At 42.6% G+C, this 17,422-nt stretch overlaps 1 protein-coding gene across 1 annotated transcript in view; it reads left to right on the forward strand.

Annotated features, from left to right (window-relative positions):
- Nucleotides 1–17,422, forward strand: part of LOC124146647 — a 41,936-nt gene that overhangs the window by 18,499 nt on the left and 6,015 nt on the right. The window contains exons 6-10 of the mRNA XM_048403726.1: nucleotides 258–344; nucleotides 7,148–7,225; nucleotides 7,978–8,220; nucleotides 11,602–11,766; nucleotides 12,668–12,987. Coding sequence (XP_048259683.1) covers nucleotides 258–344; nucleotides 7,148–7,225; nucleotides 7,978–8,220; nucleotides 11,602–11,766; nucleotides 12,668–12,987 — 893 coding nt within the window. The remainder of the gene's footprint in view (nucleotides 1–257; nucleotides 345–7,147; nucleotides 7,226–7,977; nucleotides 8,221–11,601; nucleotides 11,767–12,667; nucleotides 12,988–17,422) is intronic.

Here is a 17,422-nt window from a genome sequence, read left to right on the forward strand (position 1 = left end):
CGGCTTTGATCTACATTCAAAATCATGCTTTCATCCCTGCGACCCTTTGATATACTTAAACAAATCGTGAAAAACATAATTTGATAGGACGCCTATTTTAGTGTTTTGTCTTCAGAGACAGACTCAAAACAAATGTATGGTTGTGGATCGGTCTAGGGTATTTATTATAACAGTTTGGAGATTTAACACACTGGATGATCAAGGATGGTTGCCAGCCTTCCTGTAAATGTCACTGTGTCTGTATGGCTGTTGTGTAGGTGAGCGGAAATGACTTCTACAGCTGTCCTCAAGCATCACCGGATGGGAAGAAACTCTGCTGGATGGAGTGGTGCCACCCCAACATGGTCTGTATCTGAACATACACTGTTACTACACCCTTACATGGTCTGTATCTGAACATACACTGTTACTAAACCCCACATGGTCTGTATCTGAACGTACACTGTTACTACACCCCACATGGTCTGTATCTGAACATACACTGTTACTACACCCCCACATGGTCTGTATCTGAACATACACTGTTACTACACCCCACATGGTCTGTATCTGAACACACACTGTTACTACACCCCCACATGGTCTGTATCTGAACATACACTGTTACTACAACCCTCATGGTCTGTATCTGAACATACACTGTTACTACACCCCACATGGTCTGTATCTGAACATACACTGTTACTACACCCTCACATGGTCTGTATCTGAACATACACAGTTACTACATCCCCACATGGTCTGTATCTGAACATACACTGTTACTACACCCTCACATGGTCTGTATCTGAACATACACTGTTACTACACCCCCCAGGGGATGTATCTGAACATACACAGTTACTACATCCCCACATGGTCTGTATCTGAACATACACTGTTACTACACCCCCCAGGGGATGTATCTGAACATACACTGTTACTACACCCCACATGGTCTGTATCTGAACATACACTGTTACTACACCCCACATGGTCTGTATCTGAACATACACTGTTACTACACCCTCACATGGTCTGTATCTGAACATACACTGTTACTACACCCCACATGGTCTGTATCTGAACATACACTGTTACTACACCCTCACATGGTCTGTATCTGAACATACACTGTTACTACGCCCTCACAGGGTCTGTATCTGAACATACACTGTTACTACACCCTCACATGGTCTGTATCTGAACATACACTGTTACTACACCCCCACAGGGTCTGTATCTGAACATACACTGTTACTACACCCTCACATGGTCTGTATCTGAACATACACTGTTACTACACCCCCCAGGGGATGTATCTGAACATACACTGTTACTACACCCCACATGGTCTATATCTGAACATACACTGTTACTACACCCCACATGGTCTATATCTGAACATACACTGTTACTACACCCCACATGGTCTGTATCTGAACATACACTGTTACTACACCCTCACATGGTCTGTATCTGAACATACACTGTTACTACGCCCTCACAGGGTCTGTATCTGAACATACACTGTTACTACACCCCCACAGGGTCTGTATCTGAACATACACTGTTACTACACCCCACATGGTCTGTATCTGAACATACACTGTTACTACACCCCACATGGTCTGTATCTGAACATACACTGTTACTACACCCTCACATGGTCTGTATCTGAACATACACTGTTACTACACCCCACATGGTCTGTATCTCAACATACACTGTTACTACACCCTCACATGGTCTGTATCTGAACATACACTGTTACTACAACCCTCATGGTCTGTATCTGAACATACACTGTTACTACACCCCACATGGTCTGTATCTGAACATACACTGTTACTACACCCTCACATGGTCTGTATCTGAACATACACAGTTACTACATCCCCACATGGTCTGTATCTGAACATACACTGTTACTACACCCTCACATGGTCTGTATCTGAACATACACTGTTACTACACCCCCCAGGGGATGTATCTGAACATACACAGTTACTACATCCCCACATGGTCTGTATCTGAACATACACTGTTACTACACCCCCCAGGGGATGTATCTGAACATACACTGTTACTACACCCCACATGGTCTGTATCTGAACATACACTGTTACTACACCCCACATGGTCTGTATCTGAACATACACTGTTACTACACCCTCACATGGTCTGTATCTGAACATACACTGTTACTACACCCCACATGGTCTGTATCTGAACATACACTGTTACTACACCCTCACATGGTCTGTATCTGAACATACACTGTTACTACGCCCTCACAGGGTCTGTATCTGAACATACACTGTTACTACACCCTCACATGGTCTGTATCTGAACATACACTGTTACTACACCCCCACAGGGTCTGTATCTGAACATACACTGTTACTACACCCTCACATGGTCTGTATCTGAACATACACTGTTACTACACCCCCCAGGGGATGTATCTGAACATACACTGTTACTACACCCCACATGGTCTATATCTGAACATACACTGTTACTACACCCCACATGGTCTATATCTGAACATACACTGTTACTACACCCCACATGGTCTGTATCTGAACATACACTGTTACTACACCCTCACATGGTCTGTATCTGAACATACACTGTTACTACGCCCTCACAGGGTCTGTATCTGAACATACACTGTTACTACACCCCCACAGGGTCTGTATCTGAACATACACTGTTACTACACCCCACATGGTCTGTATCTGAACATACACTGTTACTACACCCCACATGGTCTGTATCTGAACATACACTGTTACTACACCCTCACATGGTCTGTATCTGAACATACACTGTTACTACACCCCACATGGTCTGTATCTCAACATACACTGTTACTACACCCTCACATGGTCTGTATCTGAACATACACTGTTACTACGCCCTCACATGGTCTGTATCTGAACATACACTGTTACTACACCCTCACATGGTCTGTATCTGAACATACACTGTTACTACACCCCACATGGTCTGTATCTGAACATACACTGTTACTACACCCTCACATGGTCTGTATCTGAACATACACTGTTACTACGCCCTCACAGGGTCTGTATCTGAACATACACTGTTACTACACCCTCACATGGTCTGTATCTGAACATACACTGTTACTACACCCCACATGGTCTGTATCTGAACATGCACTGTTACTACACCCTCACATGGTCTGTATCTGAACATACACTGTTACTACGCCCTCACAGGGTCTGTATCTGAACATACACTGTTACTACACCCTCACATGGTCTGTATCTGAACATACACTGTTACTACACCCCACATGGTCTGTATCTGAACATACACTGTTACTACACCCCACATGGTCTGTATCTGAACATACACTGTTACTACACCCCACATGGTCTGTATCTGAACATACACTGTTACTACACCCTCACATGGTCTGTATCTGAACATACACTGTTACTACGCCCTCACAGGGTCTGTATCTGAACATACACTGTTACTACACCCTCACATGGTCTGTATCTGAACATACACTGTTACTACACCCCCACAGGGTCTGTATCTGAACATACACTGTTACTACACCCTCACATGGTCTGTATCTGAACATACACTGTTATTACACCCTCACATGGTCTGTATCTGAACATACACTGTTACTACACCCCCACATGGTCTGTATCTGAACATACACTGTTACTACACCCCCCAGGGGATGTATCTGAACATACACTGTTACTACACCCCACATGGTCTATATCTGAACATACACTGTTACTACACCCCACATGGTCTATATCTGAACATACACTGTTACTACACCCCACATGGTCTGTATCTGAACATACACTGTTACTACACCCTCACATGGTCTGTATCTGAACATACACTGTTACTACACCCCACATGGTCTGTATCTCAACATACACTGTTACTACACCCTCACATGGTCTGTATCTGAACATACACTGTTACTACGCCCTCACATGGTCTGTATCTGAACATACACTGTTACTACACCCTCACATGGTCTGTATCTGAACATACACTGTTACTACACCCCACATGGTCTGTATCTGAACATACACTGTTACTACACCCTCACATGGTCTGTATCTGAACATACACTGTTACTACGCCCTCACAGGGTCTGTATCTGAACATACACTGTTACTACACCCTCACATGGTCTGTATCTGAACATACACTGTTACTACACCCCACATGGTCTGTATCTGAACATACACTGTTACTACACCCTCACATGGTCTGTATCTGAACATACACTGTTACTACGCCCTCACAGGGTCTGTATCTGAACATACACTGTTACTACACCCTCACATGGTCTGTATCTGAACATACACTGTTACTACACCCCACATGGTCTGTATCTGAACATACACTGTTACTACACCCCACATGGTCTGTATCTGAACATACACTGTTACTACACCCCACATGGTCTGTATCCGAACATACACTGTTACTACACCCTCACATGGTCTGTATCTGAACATACACTGTTACTACGCCCTCACAGGGTCTGTATCTGAACATACACTGTTACTACACCCTCACATGGTCTGTATCTGAACATACACTGTTACTACACCCCCACAGGGTCTGTATCTGAACATACACTGTTACTACACCCTCACATGGTCTGTATCTGAACATACACTGTTACTACACCCTCACATGGTCTGTATCTGAACATACACTGTTACTACACCCCCACAGGGTCTGTATCTGAACATACACTGTTACTACACCCTCACATGGTCTGTATCTGAACATACACTGTTACTACGACCCCACAGGGTCTGTATCTGAACATACACTGTTACTACACCCCACATGGTCTGTATCTCAACATACACTGTTACTACACCCCCACATGGTCTGTATCTGAACATACACTGTTACTACACCCCCACAGGGTCTGTATCTGAACATACACTGTTACTACACCCCACATGGCCTGTATCTGAACATACACTGTTAGTACACCCCCCAGGGGATGTATCTGAACATACACTGTTACTACACCCTCACATGGTCTGTATCTGAACATACACTGTTACTACACCCCACATGGTCTGTATCTGAACATGCACTGTTACTACACCCTCACATGGTCTGTATCTGAACATACACTGTTACTACGCCCTCACAGGGTCTGTATCTGAACATACACTGTTACTACACCCTCACATGGTCTGTATCTGAACATACACTGTTACTACACCCCACATGGTCTGTATCTGAACATACACTGTTACTACACCCCACATGGTCTGTATCTGAACATACACTGTTACTACACCCCACATGGTCTGTATCTGAACATACACTGTTACTACACCCTCACATGGTCTGTATCTGAACATACACTGTTACTACGCCCTCACAGGGTCTGTATCTGAACATACACTGTTACTACACCCTCACATGGTCTGTATCTGAACATACACTGTTACTACACCCCCACAGGGTCTGTATCTGAACATACACTGTTACTACACCCTCACATGGTCTGTATCTGAACATACACTGTTACTACACCCTCACATGGTCTGTATCTGAACATACACTGTTACTACACCCCCACATGGTCTGTATCTGAACATACACTGTTACTACACCCCCCAGGGGATGTATCTGAACATACACTGTTACTACACCCCACATGGTCTATATCTGAACATACACTGTTACTACACCCCACATGGTCTATATCTGAACATACACTGTTACTACACCCCACATGGTCTGTATCTGAACATACACTGTTACTACACCCTCACATGGTCTGTATCTGAACATACACTGTTACTACACCCCACATGGTCTGTATCTCAACATACACTGTTACTACACCCTCACATGGTCTGTATCTGAAAATACACTGTTACTACGCCCTCACATGGTCTGTATCTGAACATACACTGTTACTACACCCTCACATGGTCTGTATCTGAACATACACTGTTACTACACCCCACATGGCCTGTATCTCAACATACACTGTTACTACACCCTCACATGGCCTGCATCTGAACATACTGTTACTACACCCCCACAGGGTCTGTATCTGAACATACACTGTTACTACACCCTCACATGGTCTGTATCTGAACATACACTGTTACTACACCCCCACAGGGTCTGTATCTGAACATACACTGTTACTACACCCCACATGGTCTGTATCTCAACATACACTGTTACTACACCCCCACATGGTCTGTATCTGAACATACACTGTTACTACACCCCCACAGGGTCTGTATCTGAACATACACTGTTACTACACCCCACATGGCCTGTATCTGAACATACACTGTTAGTACACCCCCCAGGGGATGTATCTGAACATACACTGTTACTACACCCTCACATGGTCTGTATCTGAACATACACTGTTACTACACCCCCACAGGGTCTGTATCTGAACATACACTGTTACTACACCCCACATGGCCTGTATCTCAACATACACTGTTACTACACCCTCACATGGCCTGCATCTGAACATACTGTTACTACACCCCACATGGCCTGTATCTCAACATACACTGTTAGTACACCCCATATGGTCTGTATCTCAACATACACAGGTAATGGTCTGAAGGCCAAGAATGTCTTGTATTCATATATAACATCATGTTGTCAATTATTTTGTGAAGTTTGAGGTGTTAAAAGTGCACCTGATACTGAGATGTTAGATACTGTGATTTTTGTAAACAATCTAACATTGATGTTATCAAGCATGAGTATCATGTCTTATTAATATGTCCAAAGTTTAACAGTTATAGAGTTAAATATGTTCCTGAATATTACTGGTAAAACCCAATTCATAGAACAAAAGCAACTGGGCACAGATCAAATGCAACTTCTAAACACAATCACAATCTGGTTGTCTGTATCACTTAATGATTTGGAGCATCTTATTCCGCTCATTATTGGGAGATGCTCATGAATTAAGTAGGTAAGTCGAGGCAGTGATACATGTTGCACTTCACTGATCTGTCGGATGATTGGCACATCTGACAATTGGGGCGTCTGACAATTTGGAATGAACCCTTATGAATGTTGCTGTAGTGTGGAATGCTATACATATTTAACTATTATATTTGTTTTGTACCAGCCCTGGGACAGCACTGAAGTGTGGACAGCTGACCTTTCTGATGATGGAGACTCCATTGTGGACGGGTCAAAGAAAAAGGTCTGTGTGTACTTAAACATGCTGTACGAACAACTTTATTTGATGTTTTGTGCAATGTTTAAAAAAGCTTACTATTTGGTATATTTTTCAACTTATCCCATCTCACACTTTGCATTTCTTCTTCTTTCGATCCTTGTGTGGAAACATGCTAGAACAAAGTTTCCAGCTTTTAAAAACATTTTGCCCGAACACATCCCAGCATCACTATGGTCTCACCATCCAAACAAATGCCAGTAATGATATTCAAAGAACAAATACATACCCTGAAATGAGAATTTTGATTTAGGCAAGGGTACCACTTTTAGGGATTTTGTTCATGAAGCAATGTTGAGATAGCAGGGTTCACCATTGTTGATCCAGAGATTGCAGGGTTCACCATTGTTGGTCCAGAGCTTGCAGGGTTCACCTTTGTTGATCCAGAGATTGCAGGGTTCACCATTGTTGATCCAGAGATTGCAGGTTTCACCATTGTTGGTCCAGAGCTTGCAGGGTTCACCTTTGTTGATCCAGAGATTGCAGGGTTCACCATTGTTGATCCAGAGATTGCAGGTTTCACCATTGTTGATCCAGAGATTGCAGGGTTCACCATTGTTGGTCCAGAGATAGCAGTTTCACCATTGTTGATCCAGAGATTGCAGGTTTAATCATTGTTGGAGCAGGACATTGCAGGGTTTACAAATTGTTGATCCAGACATATCAGGTTTCACCGTTGTTGATCCAGAGATTGCAGGTTTCACCATTATTCTCCACAGATTGCCGGTGAAACTGACCTCAGTGCCATCACCCCAGGCTGGACTCCAGACAATGAGTTGTTGTACATCGGTGACCAGACTGATTGGTGGAACCTGTACCATGTGACCGAGTCAGGTGACCAGGTGAACGTACTGCCTCGGGACGTGGAGTTGGGAGAGCCTCACTGGCAGTTCTGTACTCGTTCCAGAACCTACTGCTGTGACCCCACTGGAAGTGGGAAGGTTGTCACGACATACGGAGGGGTGAGTTTCCATTGCCTATCACTGTATATAGGGACTGCATTGTTGTGACATGTAATTTTTTTATGAAAATTTACTTCAAGACTGTACACTTTCTATCAACATGAGGAATTGGTCAAAAGGTAAGAGTTAGAGAAACACTGGATGGTGCTGTGGTTTGGAGAATGTCTTTGTACCATGGTGTCAGTGACTTGACTAGTTTTGTCCCCATATTTTAGTGTTTAGCAAACCAAGAATCAGCGAGTGATGTTGTTTGTTTTTGTTGTTGTTTAACGCAGCACACAGCAATATTTCAGCTATACGATGGCGGCTTGTAAATAATCAAATCTGGACCAGACAGTCCAGTGATTGGCATGAGCATTAATCCATGCATTTGGGATACGATGACATGCATCAACCATTTCAGAGAGCCTGACCACACGATCCCGTTAGTCGCCTCTTATGACAAGCATAAGAGTGATGAATAGATGCTGTGTAACTGGTGATCTGGGATTTCTAAGTAGCTTGGTCACTTGGTATGCAGGTTGTTAGCCTAGTGGTTCAGCATTCGCTTGTCACACCGAAGACCCGGGTTCAATTCCCCACATGGGAACAATGTATGAAGCCCATTTCTGGTGTCTGGAATATTGCTAAAAGCAGTGTAAAACCTTACTCACTGTTGACTGTATGTGTTCTTATTTTCTGTTAATCTATTTTTAAGGATTGTTGAGATTTGTAAGTTTTTACTGGGATATGAACTTATGAAGGTACAGTTGTAAAAATAATGGGTGAGACGAAGCATACTGTCATGAGTATTGCGTTCCAGTAGTGTATAGGATGAATAGTTCACGCATACAACATTTTTCACTTTCTACTCCAACAAAAAGCCCAGGCATCTGTGTAAATCTCGAAGTACATATAGTTTATGTAGCACTGGTATTGACTGGAGTATGTTATTGGGATATAATTCCCCTTCATGTGACCTAAATAATGAATGTCCTTGGATGAGGGCCTTCAGCTGTTCTCTATGTTGTGATGTGTGTGGGTAGTTACTTCGGCAGTTCTCTTTGTAGTGATGAGTGTGGGTAGGGACTTCGTCAGTTCTCTATGTCGTGATGTGTGTGGGTAGGGCCTTCAGCTGTTCTCTATGTCGTGTTGTGTGTTGGTAGGGCCTTCAGCTGTTCTCTATGTCGTGTTGTGTGTGGGTAGGGACTTCGTCAGTTCTCTATGTCGTGATGTGTGTGGGTAGGGCCTTCAGCTGTCCTCTATGTTGTGATGTGTGTGGGTAGGGACTTCGGCAGTTCTCTTTGTAGTGATGAGTGTGGGTAGGGACTTCAGCGGTTCTCTATGTCGTGTTGTGTGTGGGTAGGGCCTTCAGCTGTCCTCTATGTTGTGATGTGTGTGGGTAGGGACTTCGGCAGTTCTCTTTGTAGTGATGAGTGTGGGTAGGGACTTCAGCTGTTCTCTATGTCGTGTTGTGGGTGGGGCCTTCAGCTGTTCTCTATGTCGTGTGGTGTGTGGGTAGGGACTTCAGCTGTTCTCTATGTCGTGTTGTGTGTTGGTAGGGCCTTCAGCTGTTCTCTATGTCGTGTTGTGTGTGGGTAGGGCCTTCAGCTGTCCTCTATGTTGTGATGTGTGTGGGTAGGGACTTCGGCAGTTCTCTTTGTAGTGATGAGTGTGGGTAGGGACTTCGTCAGTTCTCTATGTCGTGATGTGTGTGGGTAGGGCCTTCAGCTGTCCTCTATGTTGTGATGTGTGTGGGTAGGGACTTCGGCAGTTCTCTTTGTAGTGATGAGTGTGGGTAGGGACTTCAGCGGTTCTCTATGTCGTGTTGTGTGTGGGTAGGGCCTTCAGCTGTCCTCTATGTTGTGATGTGTGTGGGTAGGGACTTCGGCAGTTCTCTTTGTAGTGATGAGTGTGGGTAGGGACTTCAGCTGTTCTCTATGTCGTGTTGTGTGTGGGTAGGGCCTTCAGCTGTTCTCTATGTTGTGATGTGTGTGGGTAGGGACTTCGGCAGTTCTCTTTGTAGTGATGAGTGTGGGTAGGGACTTCAGCGGTTCTCTATGTCGTGTGGTGTGTGGGTAGGGACTTCAGCAGTTCTCTATGTCGTGTTGTGTGTGGGTAGGGACTTCAGCTGTTCTCTATGTCGTGTTGTGGGTGGGTAGGGCCTTCAGCTGTTCTCTATGTCGTGTGGTGTGTGGGTAGGGACTTCAGCTGTTCTCTATGTCGTGTTGTGTGTGGGTAGGGCCTTCAGCTGTTCTCTATGTAGTGATGTGTGTTGGTAGGGACTTCAGCTGTTCTCTATGTCGTGTGGTGGGTGGGTAGGGCCTTCAGCTGTTCTCTATGTCGTGTTGTGGGTGGGTAGGGACTTCAGCTGTTCTCTATGTCGTGTGGTGGGTGGGTAGGGCCTTCAGCTGTTCTCTATGTCGTGTTGTGGGTGGGTAGGGCCTTCAGCTGTTCTCTATGTCGTGTGGTGGGTGGGTAGGGCCTTCAGCTGTTCTCTATGTCGTGTTGTGGGTGGGTGGGGCCTTCAGCTGTTCTCTATGTCGTGTTGTGTGTTGGTAGGGCCTTCAGCTGTTCTCTATGTCGTGTTGTGGGTGGGTAGGGCCTTCAGCTGTTCTCTATGTCGTGTTGTGTGTGGGTAGGGCCTTCAGCTGTTCTCTATGTCGTGTGGTGGGTGGGTAGGGCCTTCAGCTGTTCTCTATGTCGTGTTGTGGGTGGGTGGGGCCTTCAGCTGTTCTCTATGTCGTGTTGTGGGTGGGTAGGGCCTTCAGCTGTTCTCTATGTCGTGTTGTGGGTGGGTGGGGCCTTCAGCTGTTCTCTATGTCGTGTTGTGGGTGGGTAGGGACTTCAGCTGTTCTCTATGTCGTGTTGTGGGTGGGTGGGGCCTTCAGCTGTTCTCTATGTCGTGTGGTGGGTGGGTGGGGCCTTCAGCTGTTCTCTATGTAGTGTTGTGGGTGGGTAGGGCCTTCAGCTGTTCTCTATGTCGTGTTGTGGGTGGGTGGGGCCTTCAGCTGTTCTCTATGTCGTGTTGTGGGTGGGTAGGGCCTTCAGCTGTTCTCTATGTCGTGTTGTGGGTGGGTGGGGCCTTCAGCTGTTCTCTATGTCGTGTTGTGGGTGGGTAGGGCCTTCAGCTGTTCTCTATGTCGTGTTGTGGGTGGGTGGGGCCTTCAGCTGTTCTCTATGTCGTGTGGTGGGTGGGTGGGGCCTTCAGCTGTTCTCTATGTCGTGTTGTGTGTGGGTAGGGCCTTCAGCTGTTCTCTATGTAGTGATGTGTGTTGGTAGGGCCTTCAGCTGTTCTCTATGTCGTGTTGTGTGTGGGTAGGGCCTTCAGCTGTTCTCTATGTCGTGTTGTGGGTGGGTGGGGACTTCAGCTGTTCTCTATGTTGTGTTGTGTGTGGGCAGGAGCTGGGCATCGTGGACCTGAAGACCAAGGTGTATGAGAAGATAACTACCGAGTTTGAGTCCCACAAGTACGTGGGTCTGACCATCAGCGGGGACCTGTACTGCATCGCCTCCAGCCCAACCCGCTTCCCCTGCGTTGTCCGAGTGAACGTGGGCAGCAAACAGGTCAGAGGAATTGTTTGATAGACATTACTTAGAAGTTGACGGATGACAAAGTAGACACAATTTATGGATAACAACTTCTTTAATAACTGTGAAGGTGACGTTTCGGTATAGATCCTTATACCGTTGTCATTGATGTTCAGTCTTGCTTGACAACAGTATAAGGATCTATACCATAATGTCGCCTTTACAGTAAATGAAGAAGTTATCCATAAATATCTACATTACTAGGTCAGGGGAAGTATATCGCAGTCATTTCTTTTTCATTAATCATGGCCCCGTTGCACAAAGCGATCTTAGCGCTACGACTGTTGTAAGCCTATGTTATAGTATGGAACTTATGATCACCTTAGCACTAAGATAGCATTGTGTAACGGGGCCCATATTAGTAGCCTTGATGTATTTTTGATCAAGATAGAAGTAAATATACTCCGATTTGTCTTTTCCCTACAGAAAAGTTCACATGATTATCCTGTATTTGGGCCATTTACAGCTTTAGATGTGTTCAGTTTTCAATATTTTGGAAACTTGGTGGAAGAGGGGGTTTTCATTGATACCAAAATACATTCAAAGTTGGTACTGAATATTACCCTGTCTAGCGCTCGGCATTTAAGGGGATAAAACAAAGACTGGCCTGCTTGTATAATGTATGTATCTGAGTGGTTTATCCATGTTAATCTGTGTCTATCACTTTGAGTCCAGCTTAAGTTTTGACAAGTGCAGCCTCCACACACACATGTACATAGATGTTGCTGTAGGAGTGAAATAATCTTGGACACATTAAACTACATTTCACCTCACCGTACCTTTAAAATTGTGATAACCTCCCTAAAAATTCTCCGATTGAGGATGATACAACATATAGTTTGTTTGGCTAAAAGACTATGTTGGTTTCTTTTCAAAGGTTGATGTTCTCCATGAATCCCGCAAACTATCTATCGACAACGGATATTTCAGCGTTCCTGAGACAATCACATGGCCCACTGCTAATGGTGAAGTCTCCCATGGTTACTTTTACCCCCCGAAATCCAAAGAATTTGTAGCCCCAGAGGGTACCCTGCCTCCATTACTGGTAAAGGCCCATGGTGGACCCACAGCCAAGTACTCGAGCACCCTCAATATTCAAATACAGTACTTCACCAGTCGGGGGTTTGCAGTGCTGACAGTCGACTACCGCGGCAGTACAGGCTATGGCAAGAAGTACAGGCATCGACTCCGTGGAAAGTGAGTTGATTGACATCTTACCGCAGACTTATTAATCCAAACACAAATAGCATTACAGCTTTTGTAGGGGATTGAAATAGCATGGGATTTTTTTAGTTAAGAAATTGTTTTTAATAATGATGTAGGAGATGTCTCCCTTTGAACTTTGGGGGCACGGGTGGCCCAGTCATCTAAAGCTGCGATTCGCTGTGGCGAGTTGCGTCCCTTGGGCATGCCAGAACTCTATGATTGTGGGTTCGAACACCGGTTCGCCCCGATTTTGTTTCTAGGTTTGTCAGCACCATACCCGTGCTCGTGGGTTTCACCGAAGTAGTAAACGCCTGAGACCTGCATCACTTCGGACTTTCCTCCCACATTAAGCCGCAATATAACTGGAATACTGTTAAAAGCGGTGTTAAACCCAACTCACTCACTCACTCACCCTTTGAACATTCTTGTAATCATACACACGTGACTTTAAGATGCAGAAATGGATCTGCTTGTCCTTTCCCTGAATGTGTAAATCCTCCTCACTGGGTGGAATACAAATATCACACATTTTTTAATACATTCATAGGAATGCACTTTTCAATCCATCCCTAGTACACTGCTGAAGCTTGCCTTGATAGCAGATGCTGCTTGCAAGGATAAAATGTGATTTCTGTGTTGAGGTGACAGGGCTTTATTGCAGTGGGTTAGACTTTATTGGTAGCGAGGTCGGCAATATTCCAGCTGTATCCCATGGACTGTAGATAAGTCAGTGAGACACATGAGTGGTTCATATTGTTAGCAGCGATCAGCACCGTCAGTGTATGATGACACAGCATCAGACATAGTGACCACCCAGCCCTTATATTAGTCAGCTCTGGTGACAAGCATGAGATGCTGGGGACTGATTCCAACATGGAATCCCCCCAGCTTAAAACACTATTGTGATACCATTGTACTGTATGTATTCATTAGGAACTTCTGAAACAAAGAGTCAAAGAGACAGCCTCAGAGGTCTAGTGGTAGTGTGTCTGCCTGGAGAGCGGAAGGTCATGGGTTTGATCCCCGGCTGTGTCATACCTAAAGACGTTAAAAGGTGGCACTAGTTGTTACGCTGTCTGGCTATCGGCATTAAGGGGCTAAAACAAGGACAGGTTGCCTCAGAGTATATAGGTTCTGAGTGGGGTATTCATGTTAAACTGTGGCATGGTATGTCCGTGGGCTAGCACTATAAATCGGCATCAGTCCGGACTAGTACAAGCAGCCATGCACACACACATGAGCATGCACGTCGCCATTGACCTTTTTCACACTTTCGCCATCTTGGATCGAAAACGAGGCTTGGAGAGCATAGCTCCATGCAGTGTGAGTCGCATCAGCTCATAGGGAATAGACAGCATGTTGGACATTTCACTGATGGACATTTCAAACAAACAAAAAATGGTATCCTCTGTATCTAATACAGAAGATATTTCACATTTAATCATGAGGTCCAACTAAAATATGCCTGTAATACACTGGAATTAGCATTTTGCTGTCAGGATCCCGGAAGTGAATCGAAAGGTGCATTTCGTGGTACGTATTTCAGAAATTTGTTTTATCATAACCTCGTCGGCATATAGGTACAATGTGACAGTACATTCAATGACAGAAGTTTTGTATCGTAAATGAACCGCATAACATGAAAGACATCAGTGTACTTTTGCAAATTTGCTCAGTCAATGCGTGGCTTGGCGAACTCGAGATCGAGATCATGTTTATTTCGCGTTTCATAGTGGTGTTTGCTGCACAACGCACTATCATTTTGCCATGAGTCCAGTTGACAAAAGACACTTTTTCTGCTATGATTTTCATCTTAACATATTACGATGTAAATGAAATTAGTTCACAAAATAATTCATGTGTCAAAATAAATATTCAGAAGGGGCGATAACTCTGTTCAGTGTGTACAATGACAGATGATACTTTACTTGTTCTTCAAACATCACTTACTTAACTGATTATTGCTGATTGAGATTGCACCGTGCACGACAAAAGTAATAATGTGTGAACTGTTTAAAATAAGTTAAAAGGAAACTAAATATTGATCAATATAAATAATGCATGAAATTTAAGAATTGATACAACCACCAACTTCTTGAACAGGGGCGGTCGGGTAGCCTAATGGTTAAAGCGTTTGCTCGTCACGCAGAAGACCCTGGTTCGATTCCCGACATGGGTACAATGTGTGAAGCCCATTTCTGGTGTCCCCCGCCGTGATATTGCTGGAATATTGCTAAAAGCGGCGTAAAACCATGCTCACTCACTCACTCTTGAACACCCTGACCTAATCCTGTATGATGATAGGTACTTGTATATCAAAAGGAAGCTACTAATACATTTATCCTGAATAGTTTGAAAATGTCTTGATCAGATATGAGTACAGATAAAATAACAAAAGATAAAAAGGAATCAACTTCAATTGGTAATCAAGCCAAGATAAAATATATGTATCTGTACAATAAGAATAACAAACCAAAATTTTCATGTCTTTATTTCTCACAATATAAGTTTTCAAAACTTAACATGGACCGGGTGTCTTTGTCAGTCAAAAGCACCTAATTAAATTCCAGGAGAAAATAATTTTCTTGCTTGTAAACAAATGGTACAGTCTGCTTTTTTAGTGTCTGATAAGTATTAGCCATGTTGTTTTGTGAGTGAATAAGGCTTTTCTCTTCCTCGTCCTATTTAAGTGAAATGTGACAGGAAGCACATTTGTTGATTGAATGAATATGGCTTTCCACTTCCTCGTCCTTTGACAGGACGCACATTGTAACCATTGTGTTACTGTCAGCAGAAAGCTCCTCCAGACATCCATCACCGGATACTAGTACTTCATTGTGTTGACTCGCTGGCCTGAAATGAATAATTCAATAATATTGTAATAATATTTCTACTTCAATAAAGTTTTTTTTATAAACAATGCATATTCACCTTCTCTCAAAATATTGCTTATTTAGAAAACAACATTCTTCTGAAATAGAGAAATTTAAGGAATATTAATCACAGTGTGAAACATTACATGCTACTCTAGAACAATCTTGAAGGCATCAATTCATCTGATTTGTCTAAAACTCAAACGGTAAATTCTGTGTAAACAGTAAACTCAACAGATGCATCAATTTAATGACAGTGTACTACAGCTCTTTATATCAATGTCACACAGAAATTCACTCACGTTTTGATATTTTTATTACCGGTATGTATTTAATCATGAAATACTTTGTTTAGGCTGACCATGCTGAAAACATACTTTCGCTAGAGTGAAATAAATAAGATTTTTATTAAAATCAGTTGAAATATCATGTTTTGTCACACCTACAGTCAGTCTGTAATGACAGTGTACTACAGCTCTTTATATCAATGTCACACAGAAATTCATTCTTGTTTTAATGAAACATGTTTTGATATTTGTTTTACCGGTATGTATTTAATCATGAAATACTTTGTTTAGTCTGACCATGCTGAAAACATACTTACGCTAGAGTGAAATAAATAAGATTTTTATTAAAATCAGGTGAAATATCAAGTTTTGTCACACCTACAGGCAGTCTGCCTCATTGACACTATGGTTTTCTGAGTAAGGTCATGAAGATCACAAAGAAAATATAAGACTTGAATTTATTTTGTCAAGTGAAATGTTTATCTCTTCTTGTGGTTTACTAAAGTTGATATCTTGTCTTGAATATTAACTTTGTCAGATCACAAGATGAGATAAATCCATGCTATCATTGTTATTTGACAAGGAAAACAAATTTCTTCTTTGTATTTATATTTTTTTATATTTCTCGTTTTGATTGAATTATCAAAATTATCAAAATTATAACACCACTTGACTTGATTGAAATAAACTATAGTTCTAAAGATTGTTAACAATAGTAAACTATTACATCATAACAATATAATTATTGCAAAATGACACAGTAAGCACAACTATATTCTTACATATAAATTGATATGATTAATAATCAATAATACATTGCAATTGCTTGCACAAAAGAAATCATTTTGTTTTAAAAGTTTCAAAACATGTTTGTGGACATAAAACCAGATGGGTTTCACAATTAAACAAAGGGAATAAATGAGTTATGATTGCAATACGCATGGGAATTAAAAATAATTCTGTTTATACTTTAAGTTTATAGTAATGTCAATATCAATTTATGCATTTGAAATATTTGAATACAAACTGTTAAAGAGTTATCTGTTTCTGTAAATTATATAAAGATCACATGTAGATTGAACATTTGCTGGCCATTAATTAGTTGGGTTTTTGTTCATTTCATGACATGATTAATTTGGTACAGTAAAGTAAATATCATTTTGGTAGAAATATTGTTTACAAAATTGCAGATCAAACTGTACTTTACTTCAAATATTTACACACCCTTTATGTAATAATTCAGTTGAAATACTACACCTCATGCTA

The sequence above is a fragment of the Haliotis rufescens genome, unplaced genomic scaffold, assembly GCF_023055435.1.
Source record: "Haliotis rufescens isolate VD_foot unplaced genomic scaffold, xgHalRufe1.0.p SCAF_3, whole genome shotgun sequence".
Taxonomy (NCBI): Eukaryota; Metazoa; Mollusca; class Gastropoda; order Lepetellida; family Haliotidae; genus Haliotis; species Haliotis rufescens.